The 12517-nt window shown below is 37.3% G+C and overlaps 1 protein-coding gene across 1 annotated transcript in view; it reads left to right on the plus strand.

The window, feature by feature from the left end:
- The window catches only part of LOC142640388 (uncharacterized), a 30727-nt gene extending 23063 nt beyond the window's left edge, over window positions 1–7664 (plus strand). The window contains exon 12 of the mRNA XM_075814449.1: window positions 7361–7664. Coding sequence (XP_075670564.1) covers window positions 7361–7393 — 33 coding nt within the window. The 3' untranslated portion in view covers window positions 7394–7664. The remainder of the gene's footprint in view (window positions 1–7360) is intronic.
- The last annotated feature ends 4853 nt before the right edge of the window (window positions 7665–12517 follow it).

Consider the following 12517-nt stretch of genomic DNA (forward strand, 5'->3'; position numbering starts at 1 on the left):
CATTGGGCATGGAAGGAAAGGAAATTGTGGGTCTGGAGAGTCCAGTAAAGAAGGAATCTTACTCTGACTGGTTTCAAAGTAAATTCAATGGGTTTGATAATTTCCTGGGCGTATCATTAAAAGGGTTGGAAAATCAAGCAACAAATTTCTTGCTAGCTGTTGAGGCTGAATTGCAACGTAGGGCTGCTTTGGAGATTAAAGCACGTGACTTGAAGAGTTCCGGAGTGAGAGGTATCAGAGAGCTAAAAGGTCTATTCAGTTCAATTAATTATGGTTCTACTTCTTCTAGGCGGAATGGTACTAGTAGGATGCGGGCACTATCTGTTTCTAAATGAAGTTGAAGATAATTTCTTGGAATGTCAGAGGATTGAATGGGGTTGAGAAGAGGCTTCAGATTCGTAATTTATTGCAATCATGGAGGGCTGATATAGTATGTTTGCAGGAGACCAAACTTGAGTGGATCACTAGAGGAATTGTTCGAAGTATATGGGGTTGCCCATATGTTGATTGGCTTTACCTGGGTTCTGAAGGTGCTTCTGGGGGTATTGTTTTGATGTGGGATCGAAGGGTGGTGGAAAAAGTAGAGGAAGCAGTGGGGCATTTTTCTGTTTCGTGTAAATTTAAAAATGTTGGGGATCAATTTGAGTGGGCGTTTACAGGTGTATATGGGCCTAATTTAAACAAGAGGCGGAGGAAAATGTGGGAGGAGTTGGCAGGGTTGATTAGTTGGTGGGATGTGCCATGGTGTCTAGGAGGCGACTTCAATATAATCCGCTTCCCTTCGGAAAGATTAGGGGCTGAAAGCTGTACTCGGGCTATGTATGAGTTTTCAGATTTTATCTCTCTCCATAGGTTGATGGATATAGCTATGGATGGGGGCCTTTATACTTGGTCCAATACTTCCTCCGCTTCTAGAATAGACCGATTTCTTTTCTCTCCACTTTTGGCAGATCACTTCACTTTGTTCTCCCAAAAAAGGCTTTCAAGAGTACTTTCAGATCATTTTCCAATTTTGTTGGAGGGGGAAGTCATCGGAGAGGTAAAACCCCTTTTCATTTTGAGAATATGTGGTTGAAGCTGGAGAACTTTGTTGATAAAGTGAAGGTTTGGTGGGCATCTTACTTGTTCCAAGGCAATCCAAGTTTTATTCTAGCTAAGAAGTTGGCAGCTTTGAAATTGGATCTAAAAAAGTGGAACGAAGAGGAGTTTGGTAATGTCACTATTAAGAAACAGCATCTATGGAACAAATTAAATGATTTGGATGTTAGAGAAGAGATTCAGCCTTTAATAGCTGAGGAAAAATTAGAACAAAATAATCTCCGTACGGATATTGAAAAGCTCACTCTCTTAGAAGAGATTAGTTGGAGACAGAAGTCTAGGATGTTGCAATTGAGGGAGGGGGACGCAAATACCAAATTTTTCCATAGAATGGCTAATTCCCATAGAAGAAATAATGGCATTGAGAGCCTTATGGTAGATGGAAATTTGTCTTCCGATCAAGGCATGATTGCTAATTGTATTACTCAATTCTATAAGAAACTATACTCTGAGGAGCAAGTTGATAGACCATTTCCAGAAGTATTGATATTTCCAAGGATATCCGGTGATAATGCAGATTGGTTAGATAGACCCTTTGATGAGGTAGAAATTTTTGAGGTCATAAAGAATTTTAATGGTGACAAATCGCCTGGTCCAGATGGGTTTCTTATGGCTTTCTTCCAAGCTTGTTGGGGAATTCTCAAACCTGATCTTATGGCTGTTTTTAATCATTTTTATGTTAAAGGTCAGTTTGAGAAGAGTTTGAATGCAACATTCATCACTCTCATCCCTAAAAAAAATGCAGCAATTGAAGTTAAGGATTTTCGCCCCATTAGTCTTGTTGGGGGGGTTTATAAAATCATTGCTAAGGTCTTAGCCAATAGGCTTCGCACAGTCATGGAAGATATAATTTTAGCCTCACAAAATGCTTTTGTGAGAAACAGGCAGATTCTTGACCTTGTACTTATTGCTAATGAGAGCCTTGACAGTAGATTGAAATCTGATTTGCCAGGACTACTTTGCAAATTAGACGTTGAGAAGGCCTTTGATCATGTAAACTGGAGATTTCTTATGCAGCTGTTAGAAAAGGGTGGTTTCTCTGCTAAATGGCGTCAGTGGATTTTCTTTTGTATATCTACAGTTCGTTTCTCTATTCTGATAAATGGCTCTCCTTGTGGGTTTTTTGAGAGTTCCAGGGGGTTACGACAAGGAGACCCATTATCCCCTTTGTTATTTGTATTGGTTATGGAAGCCCTTGGGAGGATGTTGGAAAAGGCTGCCCATGATGGTCACATGTCAGGCTTTAGTGTGGGTTGTGTAGAGGGAAGATCATTGGTGGTGTCTCACCTTCTCTTTGCGGATGATACTTTGATTTTTTTGTGGTGCTGATTTGGACCAGATTCTGTTTCTCTGTATGATCCTTATTTGGTTCGAGGTGGTTTCTGGCCTAAAGATAAATTTGGACAAGTCAGAATTGGTTCCTATTGGTATGGTGCATAATTTGGACCTATTGTTGACTGTTCTTGGCTGTAAACAAGGTACTCTTCCAATGAAGTATTTGGGTCTTCCTTTAGGAGCTAAATGCAAGGATAAGGCAATCTGGAACCCAATTCTGGAAAAGATAGAACGGAGATTAGCAGGATGGAAACGTCTGTACTTATCAAAGGGAGGTAGAGTCACTTTAATTAAAAGCACTCTATCTAATTTACCTACTTATTTCCTATCTCTATTCCCTATTCATGTTGCTGTGGCTAACCGAATTGAGAAACTACAGATAAATTTCTTATGGGGTGGCATTGGAGATGAACCAAAATTCCATTTAGTTAAATGGGCTACTGTATGCAGTCCCATTGCTTCAGGGAGCCTTGGGATAAGGAAGATAAGACTTTTTAATGAAGCTTTGCTAGGAAAGTGGCTATGGAGATTTGGGATGGAGAGGACTGCCTTTTGGAGGCAAGTCCTAGAGGTAAAATATGGCTGTGAAGGGGGTGGCTGGTGTACTAGGCCTGTTAATGGTCCATATGGTGTGGGTTTGTGGAAAAATATTCGTCAGGGATGGCCTTCTTTTTCTCGTCACATTCTATATGATGTTGGGGATGGGTCAAGAGTGAAATTCTGGCAAGACCATTGGTGTGGTGAGACTTTCCTTGCAGTCAGTTATCCGGAATTGTATAGATTTTGCAGAGACAAGGAGGCTAGTGTGGCTGAGCTTATGAAGCTTGATAATGGAGTTCTCTTTTGGGATGTAAGTTTCTTTAGGGGTGTGCATGCTCGGGAATCAGAGGCATTGGCTGGTTTTATGGATACCATTTATGGTGCTTCGGTGAAAGGATTTGGTGAGGATAAGATGTGCTGGAAACTTGATAGAAGGAAGGGTTTTATGGTTAAGGATTATTATAGTCTCTTAGTGGGCTCCAATGATTGTTGCTTTCCTTGGAAGAGTATTTGGAAACAGAAAATTCCTTCTCGTGTTGCTTTCTTTGTTTGGACTGCTGCTTTGGGGAAGTGCTTAACGATTGACAATTTACGAAAAAGGAAGATTTGGATATTGGATTGGTGTTACATGTGCAAGTGCAATGGTGAATCGGTTGATCATCTTTTTCTCCATTGTCCGGTTGCAATGGATATGTGGGCAATGGTGTTTGGATTGTTTGGAGTTAGCTGAGTGATGCCGCAATCTGTAGTGGGGCTATTAGCATGTTGGCAAGGCAGATTTGGTTGTCATCGAAATGGGCATATATGGATGATTGTTCCACATTGCTTATTGTGGTGTCTTTGGAGAGAGAGAAATATCAGGTGCTTTGAAGATAAGGAGAGATCAATTTCAGACTTGAAGCTATTTTTCTTTAGAACCCTTAGAGATTGGTTGACTGCTTTGCAGAACCAATCATCTTTATCTTTTCTTGATTTCTTAGATTCTTGTAATTTTTGTTCTTGACTGTTTAACCCTTGTACACTCCCTGTGTACTAGGGTGTTTTCATTTTTTGATATCAATAAACATCTTACTTATCAAAAAAAAAAAAACAGAAACAACAACAAAAAACAACAAAGATATGAAAAGCAACTTAAGGGGCAATTCTAAGGGAAGTAAGAAACTTCAAAGTTGAAGAACAATTTGAAGAACCCTAGCACCTAGCCCAATCAAAAGCATAGAGCTTGTAACTGAACAAGCAATTTCTCTTTAGCCTCAAAAGAGCGCCAATTTCTTTCCATCCAAAAAACCCATATCAAATAGCAAGGAACCATATTCCATATGTCCAAAGAAAATTTCCTCAGCCAATTACTCCAACAAAACACCAAACTCCCCACTGAACCTGGCATGACCCTTTGGATCCCAAAAACTTGTAACATTTGCACCCACAAAGAGTGAGCTACAGGACAATGTAGGAGAAGATGGTCTACAGATTCCTCATTACAGCAGCACATACAACACCTATTCATCATAGGGAGACCCCGAAGCATCAAATTATCCAAGGTAAGTATCTGACCATGAGCTGCAGTCTATGAAGCACGGAAGCGGCTGGGAGGGTGCCACACCGGAGTCCGACGCGACCCGACGCGGTTGCCTGCGTCAGTGCCGCGTCTGAGTTTTTTTTTTTTTTTTTTTTCACGGATTCGCACTGAATCGGCTTCGATTTGCGCCGAACCGGGCAGATTCGGCCGGAATCAAGCCGTATCGGCCGAATCGGCCGGCGACCAAAATGGCCGAAACAGGCCGAAATATGCCTTGAATCACGCCGGAACAGCCGAAATCAGCTTTAAATGATGCCCAAACATCCTAAATTTGTCCTTCCTTAATTTTTTCCTGAATATTTGTTGCTTCTTTTGTGTTTTCTTTTGTGTTTTGTGTTTCTTGCCTTCTTCTTTCTTGTTTTGTGAATCAAGGCATAGTAATGTGTTTTTTAAGAATATTTCAATAGTAAAAATATATAGAAAATATAAATAAAAATATTTTTAATAATTTTTTAATCGCCGCACCCCGCCACACCCGCACCCAACTTTTTCAAAAATTGCCAAGTCCCGCACCCACACCCGCACCCGCACCCGAATCTGGAAACGCTCCCGTGCTTCGTAGGTTGCAGTACACATGAAGAAAGCCACCCTTTCGGAACCTTGACTTTCCAAATCTCCTTCCAAGGGAAGCTAGAAAGAGAAGTACCCCTAATCTTATTGTAAAAGGACCGAACATCGAACTTACCATTCCCATTAAGACACCAATGGGGACTATCACACCCAATGCCTCTCAGAATCCGAGACTGCATGAAATCCAGGAAAGAGAAGGCAGCTTCTAATTCCCTCTCATGAAAATCCCTATAAAATCTCAAGTTCCAAAATCTATCATTCCCTCCCTCTTGATGACACAATACATCAGAAATGCAAGTTTTCTTGTCATTTGAACACGTATATAATTGAGGATAGAGCATTTTAAGTGAGGTATCCCCAATCCACCTATCATGCCAAAAAAGAATGCGAGAGCTATCACCCACCACTAGGGCCAAATGTTTGGAGAACCTCTCCCAACCGTCATTAATACCATGCCAAAGACCACACCCGTGAGCCCTTCTGCAAATTTTAGTATTCCACCCCCCTTGACCCTCTCCATATTTGGTGGCAATGACCCTCCGCCAGAGATGAGTTCCTTCTTGGCCAAACCTCCATAACCATTTTCTTAATAGGGCTTGATTGAAGTGAACTAACTTCCTAATCCCCAAACCACCCATCTGTAATGGTGAACACACCTTCTCCCAAGCCACCAAAGAATATTTGAAACACTCCTCTGACGACCCACACAAAAAATTCCTCTGAATACGCTCCAATCTATCGCTCCAATCTATTAGCCACAGCTACATGGATGGTAAATAAGGATAGGTAGTATGTAGGAAGGCTAGAAAGGGTGCTCTTCAAAAGAGTAAGTCTACCATCCTTAGACAAATATAGACGCTTCCAACCAGATAACTTCCTTCCTGATCTGATTCCCAAATGATCTGATTTCCATTTAAACATTAAATCCATAGGGCAAGATTGTCTTAATTTGTATGATTGAAATCATTGGTGGGGGTATAGGAAGGATTACGCATTAAGTGCTATTCATGTTGTGGATGATCTGTCCTTTTGATTAATGTGTTACTGAGTTTGGATTCAAGCTTCTCCTTGTATTTGAACTTCGAAACAGGTAACTCTGTTGTGGGATTTTTTTTTGATAAGCTGTTGTGGGAATTTAATGGTTGAAAATTGAATATTTTAGAATAATGTTTAATATTTCTAGCTTAAGCTTTTGGGACGTGCAGTAATTTATTATGGAATTAGAGTAGGTGATACCATGTCTACACTCTACCTTTCATTTTAAAATTAAATATCCCACATGTTGGGTCCCACTTATTAAGGGAGAGCCTAGGCCTTTATGTGAAGGGGAGTAAATTCTACGTGTTGGGTTTGTGGGTTCTGATGGTGCGATCGGTGGGACAAGGGTTGTGTTTTGTGCGGTGGTTGGGTGCTGTGAGTTGGGTTTCTAAGGGTTGTTTATGGTGGCATTGGGATTGGTGGGTTTGTGGGTTTTTTTGGGTTGTAGTGGTTGTCGGTGGTGGTAGGAGGCAGAGTGGCATTTTTGGCCAAGGCCGTGGTTGTAGGAGGCGGAATTGGGTTTTACACTTGTTGCCCAGGTCTTTTTGGAAGGGGATCTTGGCAGTGTTGGTGTGTTTGTGAGGGAAGGAGGAGGAGTAGTGGTACCTAAGGGAAGGAGGAGGAGAATTGTGATTTGTAAGTATGGTTACCGATTTGACTGGTCAAACTTATGGGACCCACTATTTTGAGTTAAAGATGAGTATTTTTAGCAGAAAACTAAATCCAAACACGTTGGGAGTAAGTTAAGAGAAAAAGAGAATAAAATATGTGATATGAGAATGAGTATTGAGTTATGAAAATTGAGATGTGAGAAGTGAGATATGAGTGATGTGGGAACCAAACAAGCCTTAAATGATTAAATTCACTATTTCTTATCTGCTTAAATTTTTGGGATAAGCGGTAATTTATCAAAATAGATCTAACTACTACCTTTGCCCAACTTGTGAATACAATTATTACTCTGCATAATGATATCCTTTATAATAGCATCTATTTGTCATTAAAAGTTCCTTTAAATGGTTAGAATGTTGAATGGGCATTCATTTTAGGGATAGAGTTTCTGATAGATTGGCTTGTAAATTTTTTTCCCCTTCATTATTTTTATTTCCAATCATGGAAACAACTATACGTGCAAAATTGGCCATATTATATTTCTGCAATTTATTAATTTTAAGGACTCATGTTGATATGTTGTTGCAGAGGAGCCGGCACCGGAGATGGTTTTTCTTTTGACAAATTTTGAACCACTGTTGTATCTGAGTGCCCACAGCAGTTCATTGATGTTCATTTGGGATGGTGTATTTTTTAGTTTTCCATTGTCTTCCTCATGGTAGATAGTTATGTTTCCCCTTATAAGTCCATCTCTACCCTTTTGAGGCCTCTAGAAATTCTGTTTAATCTAATGAGTCTCTCTACCTCCTTATATACAGAACTGTGTATCTTTTTGCAGTAAATTTTTTCTTCCTTATAACTGCATGTATGAATCAGTGGATTCTTTTCTTAACACCCCGCCTCCCTCCTTTTTTTTAACTCTGCTGTATGAGTGAAGTGTTGGGAGATGATAAACCAGTAACATGAGTGTGAATGAGAGAAGCTTTGCCAGTAAATAGATGAAAAGCGAAAATACACTTTTGGTCTTTACATTTTGGGCCGATTCTCATTTTGGTCCCTAAATTAATTTTGCTACTAATGTAGTCCCTAAAAAAAGAAAATCAATTCTATTTTAGTCCTTGCTGTCAACCGACTAACAGAAAAATCTTACGTGACAAACAGAGTGTATAGGTGGCATATCAAATGCTGACGTGGCTAATAAAATAATAATAAAAAAATACCATGTCAGCATACACGTCAGCATATATATATTTTAAAAAGCAACCTCAGAAAATTAAAAAACAAAATAATGAAATAAATTATTTTTTAAAACCTTAATCGATTTTTTTTTTTTTTTTTTGCTTTTCATTATTTCTTTGGTGTTCTTCCCATTCTTCCCAAAACATGACTGTACATGTTCTTGAAACCCAGCAAACCGATCAACCAAAACCAATATAGAACCATCAATCTGAGATTAAACCAATCAAACTCATGAAAAAAAAAAAAAAAATCAAAACCGATCAACCAATCATACTCATATGAAACCAAAACCAAATCAAATCCATATGAAACCACAACCAAATCAAACCGATCAACCTATCTATCACCACCACTGTCGATCTCAACCTCACCCACTGATCAACCCATCCACCACCACCGAGTTCCCAAATCAAGAAACTAAAACATTAGATGTAGCTTCACCAAGTTCCCACCACCTTGTGCATATCGAAGAGAGAGAGAGAGTGGTTTAGACTGAGAGAATTAGAGAGGGAAGAGAGTTTTTACCTTCGGTCTTGGAGCTACGGTGGCGCGTGGTGGAGAAGAAGGCCGAGCTGTGAGCTCTAGCCCTAACAGTGAAGAGAAAGAGAATGTGAGATTAGAGAGTTTTTAGGGATTATTTGATGGGTTTGAATTAAAAAGATAAAGGAGTGAAGTGTGAAAAATTATTATTGTTTTATAGTTTACATTTTTGTGTTTTTTGTTTTTTGTGAAATGGGATTGTTTTCTTAGCTTCTTATGAGATTTGGGTTCATGTTCTTTTGATTTTTTTTTTTTTCAAATCTGAATCTATGTATTTTTATGTTTTTTAATTTTTTTTAAATTGAGAAATTAATTTTTTTAAATTGGATGCTGACATGCTATTTTTATTATTACTTTATTAGCCACGTCAGCATTTGATATGTCACCTATGCACTCCGTCTGTCACGTAGGATTTTTTAGTTAGTCGGTTGATGGCAGAGACCAAAATATAATTGATTTTATTTTTTTAGGGACTACATTAATAGCAAAATCAATTTAGGGATCAAAATGAGAATTGACCCAAAATGTAGGGACCAAAAGTGTATTTTCGCCTAGATGAAAATCAAGCAACCCAAAAAAAAAAAAAAACCAGAATTGCAAATTTTCTGATACGAACAAATTTTGCTTTCCATTTTTTTGTTTGTTTATTTATTTATTTTTGTCACTTTAACCTGAACTTGCCTCTCCAGACATAGAATTCCTGTTCTGCCAAGAAGTCCAAAAGGCCAAGACTAGAGTTACCCTTATAAGTTATAACAGCTTTATTTACTCTTCTCCTTCTCCTTAATTATTAAGCGGAAAAAGAAAGGACAACTAACTGCTAGATAAGTCAAGGCCATGAATGAGTACTAATGGAGGAATTGAAAACCAAGCACAAGGATTAAATTCCACATCTTAGGCCTATTTGGTAGTAGTTTTCAAGTATTGCTGTTCAAAATTATGTTAGAATTGAGATTTAAAAGTGTTGTGAAAATACATGTTTAAAGTACTCGTAGTGCAAAAAATGTGTTTGGTACCATGTTTCAAACAATATATTTTAAAATGTGAAAAAATATAATTTAATTGTGTGTTTGGTTCTTGTATATATATATATATATATATATATATATATATATATATATATATATATATATTTTTAAAGTGGTAACTTTTTGACATGTATAATTATTTTATTAATATTTATTAGAGGGAGAGAAGGAACGTGAAAGAGAAGGGAGGAAAAGAAAGAAAGAAAAAGATAAGGTGTGAAAGAGAAAGGAGGAAAAGAAAGAAAGAAAAAAATAAGTAAGAAAAAGATAAGGAGAGAGAGAGAGAGAGAGAGAGAGAGAGAGAGAGAGAGAGAGAGAGAGAGAGAGAGAGAGAGAGTCGTAGTTATAGTTATGTTAGATCTTATTAAGTGGGTCTTACATTTTTTTAAATATTTATAAAAGTGTTATTGAGTAATATTATTTGAAAATTGAAAACCGGTAGGAAGAATTCTTAGAATTTAGTATTTAAAGACTTTAAAATGAGAAGCATAACTCACACACTTTTAATAAAGTCGCTTATCAAATGTGTAGTTTTTTTTTTTGGGTCTACAATTTTTAGTATTTACGTTGTTTGAATAGTCTTTGAAAACTGAAAAGGACATGTCTTAATGTCTTTTCATATAAAAAGCTTGGTTCAAAATAAAGTAAGAGTCTAAATCTAAATTCTCGAAGATATATGATGATGCGAAGAAAATTAGTAGGCTGGATGCTTCGGACTTGAAAGGACTACTTGCTCTCTTGATGGCCTGAAAAAGAAAGAAAAACGATCAAAGGTGACCAGGGTCGCCGGCCAAGAACCCTCCGATGGCAAAGTTAGTTTTTTCTCTATATTTTTGGAGTTCCAACTTTTTTGGGATAAGTAAAGCGTACATTTGTTTTGTCTAAATGAACGTTTATATAGTGTCCTAAGAACAATTATCAAATTTGTAACCTCCCCTGGATTTGAGGAGGTATGAGTGTTCAGAGATAACTTCCACAACTGCTTGGGAGTTACATTTTTTCTCACCTAACTGTTGTCGGAAGTTATGCGTGTAATAAGGAGTTGTACTACACGCTCAGGAATTTTCCTAAGTGTCTAGGGTTCGTTAAGGATCCTCGTCTTGAGGATTTCCCGCCGAGCGTACCTCGCATATTACGGGGGGTCCTTTTATGGACGACTCTTTCCATGGACAAGGTTCACGATGACCCTGGATGACATGGCAAGGTTCTTGTGAAACTTGACCACACAAAACCTCATCTAAACATCTCCCTCCATGAACGAGCTTATGGACGAGGTTCTGACAGCCTTCGATTTTTTGGCCTTGCCCTGGACAACCTCCATGGACGATTATTGGAGTTTATCCTCCATCAATATATAATAGTCTTTATTTATTTATTGAGAAATCTTACGTTTGCAACATTTTCATAACAAATCATGGATAGTTAGTTGTTATTGGTTCAAATTTGAATCTAACACTAAGATTACTTTTTTGCCTCAATAATAATAATCAATAATAACATGTCACTTAGAATTTGTTGTAAAAATATTGTGAAAATGTTGTGGATATATCGTTTTTCTTATTTATTTATTTTTATCTTGTTTTGTTTTGTAAGAATTGGCCCAATGAATGTAATTTAAATATATAATACGAGAAATTCTAGTTGAAGGGTGTAAATATGAAGTTGACACATTCATCAAAAAAAGGAAAAAGAAAAAAGAAAAAAAAGAAGTTGACACTGGTCAGAGTCTTCATATGAACTGTTGAACGGGCTTACAAGTGAAGTGGAAAGAAATACCCTCGTTGGAATTTGAAAACCTTTTGTGGACTAAAATGTCTCTTTCTTTTTCCGGGTCAAACCTTTGTTTTGGAGTCAATTGAGTCTCAATAGACCAATAAGTTTGGGCCTTTAAAGCCCTCAAGCACTTTTGTCGTTTAGTTTTCTTCAATCAAACAAACTAAAGCATATGGCCCCCTCAAGGGGTTGAAAAAACAAAAAAACAAAAAAACTTTTTTTTTTTTGGTGGAGAATTAAACAAAACACATGTTTGTTGATCAAGTGAAGAGTGAAGTTACACCCAAGCAATTAAGACAGCAACAATCCAATCCAATAATTTTAGAATGTGGATAATTTTTTTATAATTAATTTGAGAAATTTTGGTAATAAGCTTTAAACCGAAATATGAATTCCTCATCTCCTTACAAAATCAGGGGTTGATATAATGGTTTTTAATAAGGTTTAAATTCTTAAAATCATTATAATTTTTTTAAAAAATTTTGCTTATATAATATTTTCAATAAATTGAAAAAAAGAAAAAGAAAAAAAGAAAATCCAATCGCCATGCAACTGAGGTGATGGATGATAGTTGGGAAGTCTGAAGCTAAAAGTGTATCAATTCTATCCTCTTGCCGACATGCATTAGAGGCAAGGGATCAAATTAAAAGCACGCTCATTTCCTTGGCCATCATCTCTGTTCCATGAAAATGAAAGGAAACGAAAATAGTACACAATTCATTAATTGGTCCAAGCTTATCATAAAATCTCATTGGTTGATGGATCGAAGTCGCTGTGCCTTTAAGTTTAAGTTGTTTTACCTCCAGCAAGGTCGAAGTTGCTGTGCATTTTCATGAACAAGTAATATAGGTGCCACTGCCACTGCCCACGAGAGAAACGAGTGTGGGACTCCATGTTCTACCTTTTGAATGAGTCCAACTCTTTCTTAATTCTTATTCGGACGTGTAAGATACGTGGAAAATTAACTTGTCATTCACAAGCTTCCCACTTTCTCCAATAATCTACACAAAATATTATTTCTATACCATATAATAAAAGTTATATAGCTATATTCTATAAAATAATACAAAAGAATTATGAAAAAAATATTGCGTCCTTTACCGTTTATTATGCGTTTTGGATATTCTGTTTAGTGAATTATTAGTGTAATTTTTATTAAAAGATA

The sequence above is a fragment of the Castanea sativa genome, chromosome 6, assembly GCF_040712315.1.
Source record: "Castanea sativa cultivar Marrone di Chiusa Pesio chromosome 6, ASM4071231v1".
NCBI lineage: Eukaryota > Viridiplantae > Streptophyta > Magnoliopsida > Fagales > Fagaceae > Castanea > Castanea sativa.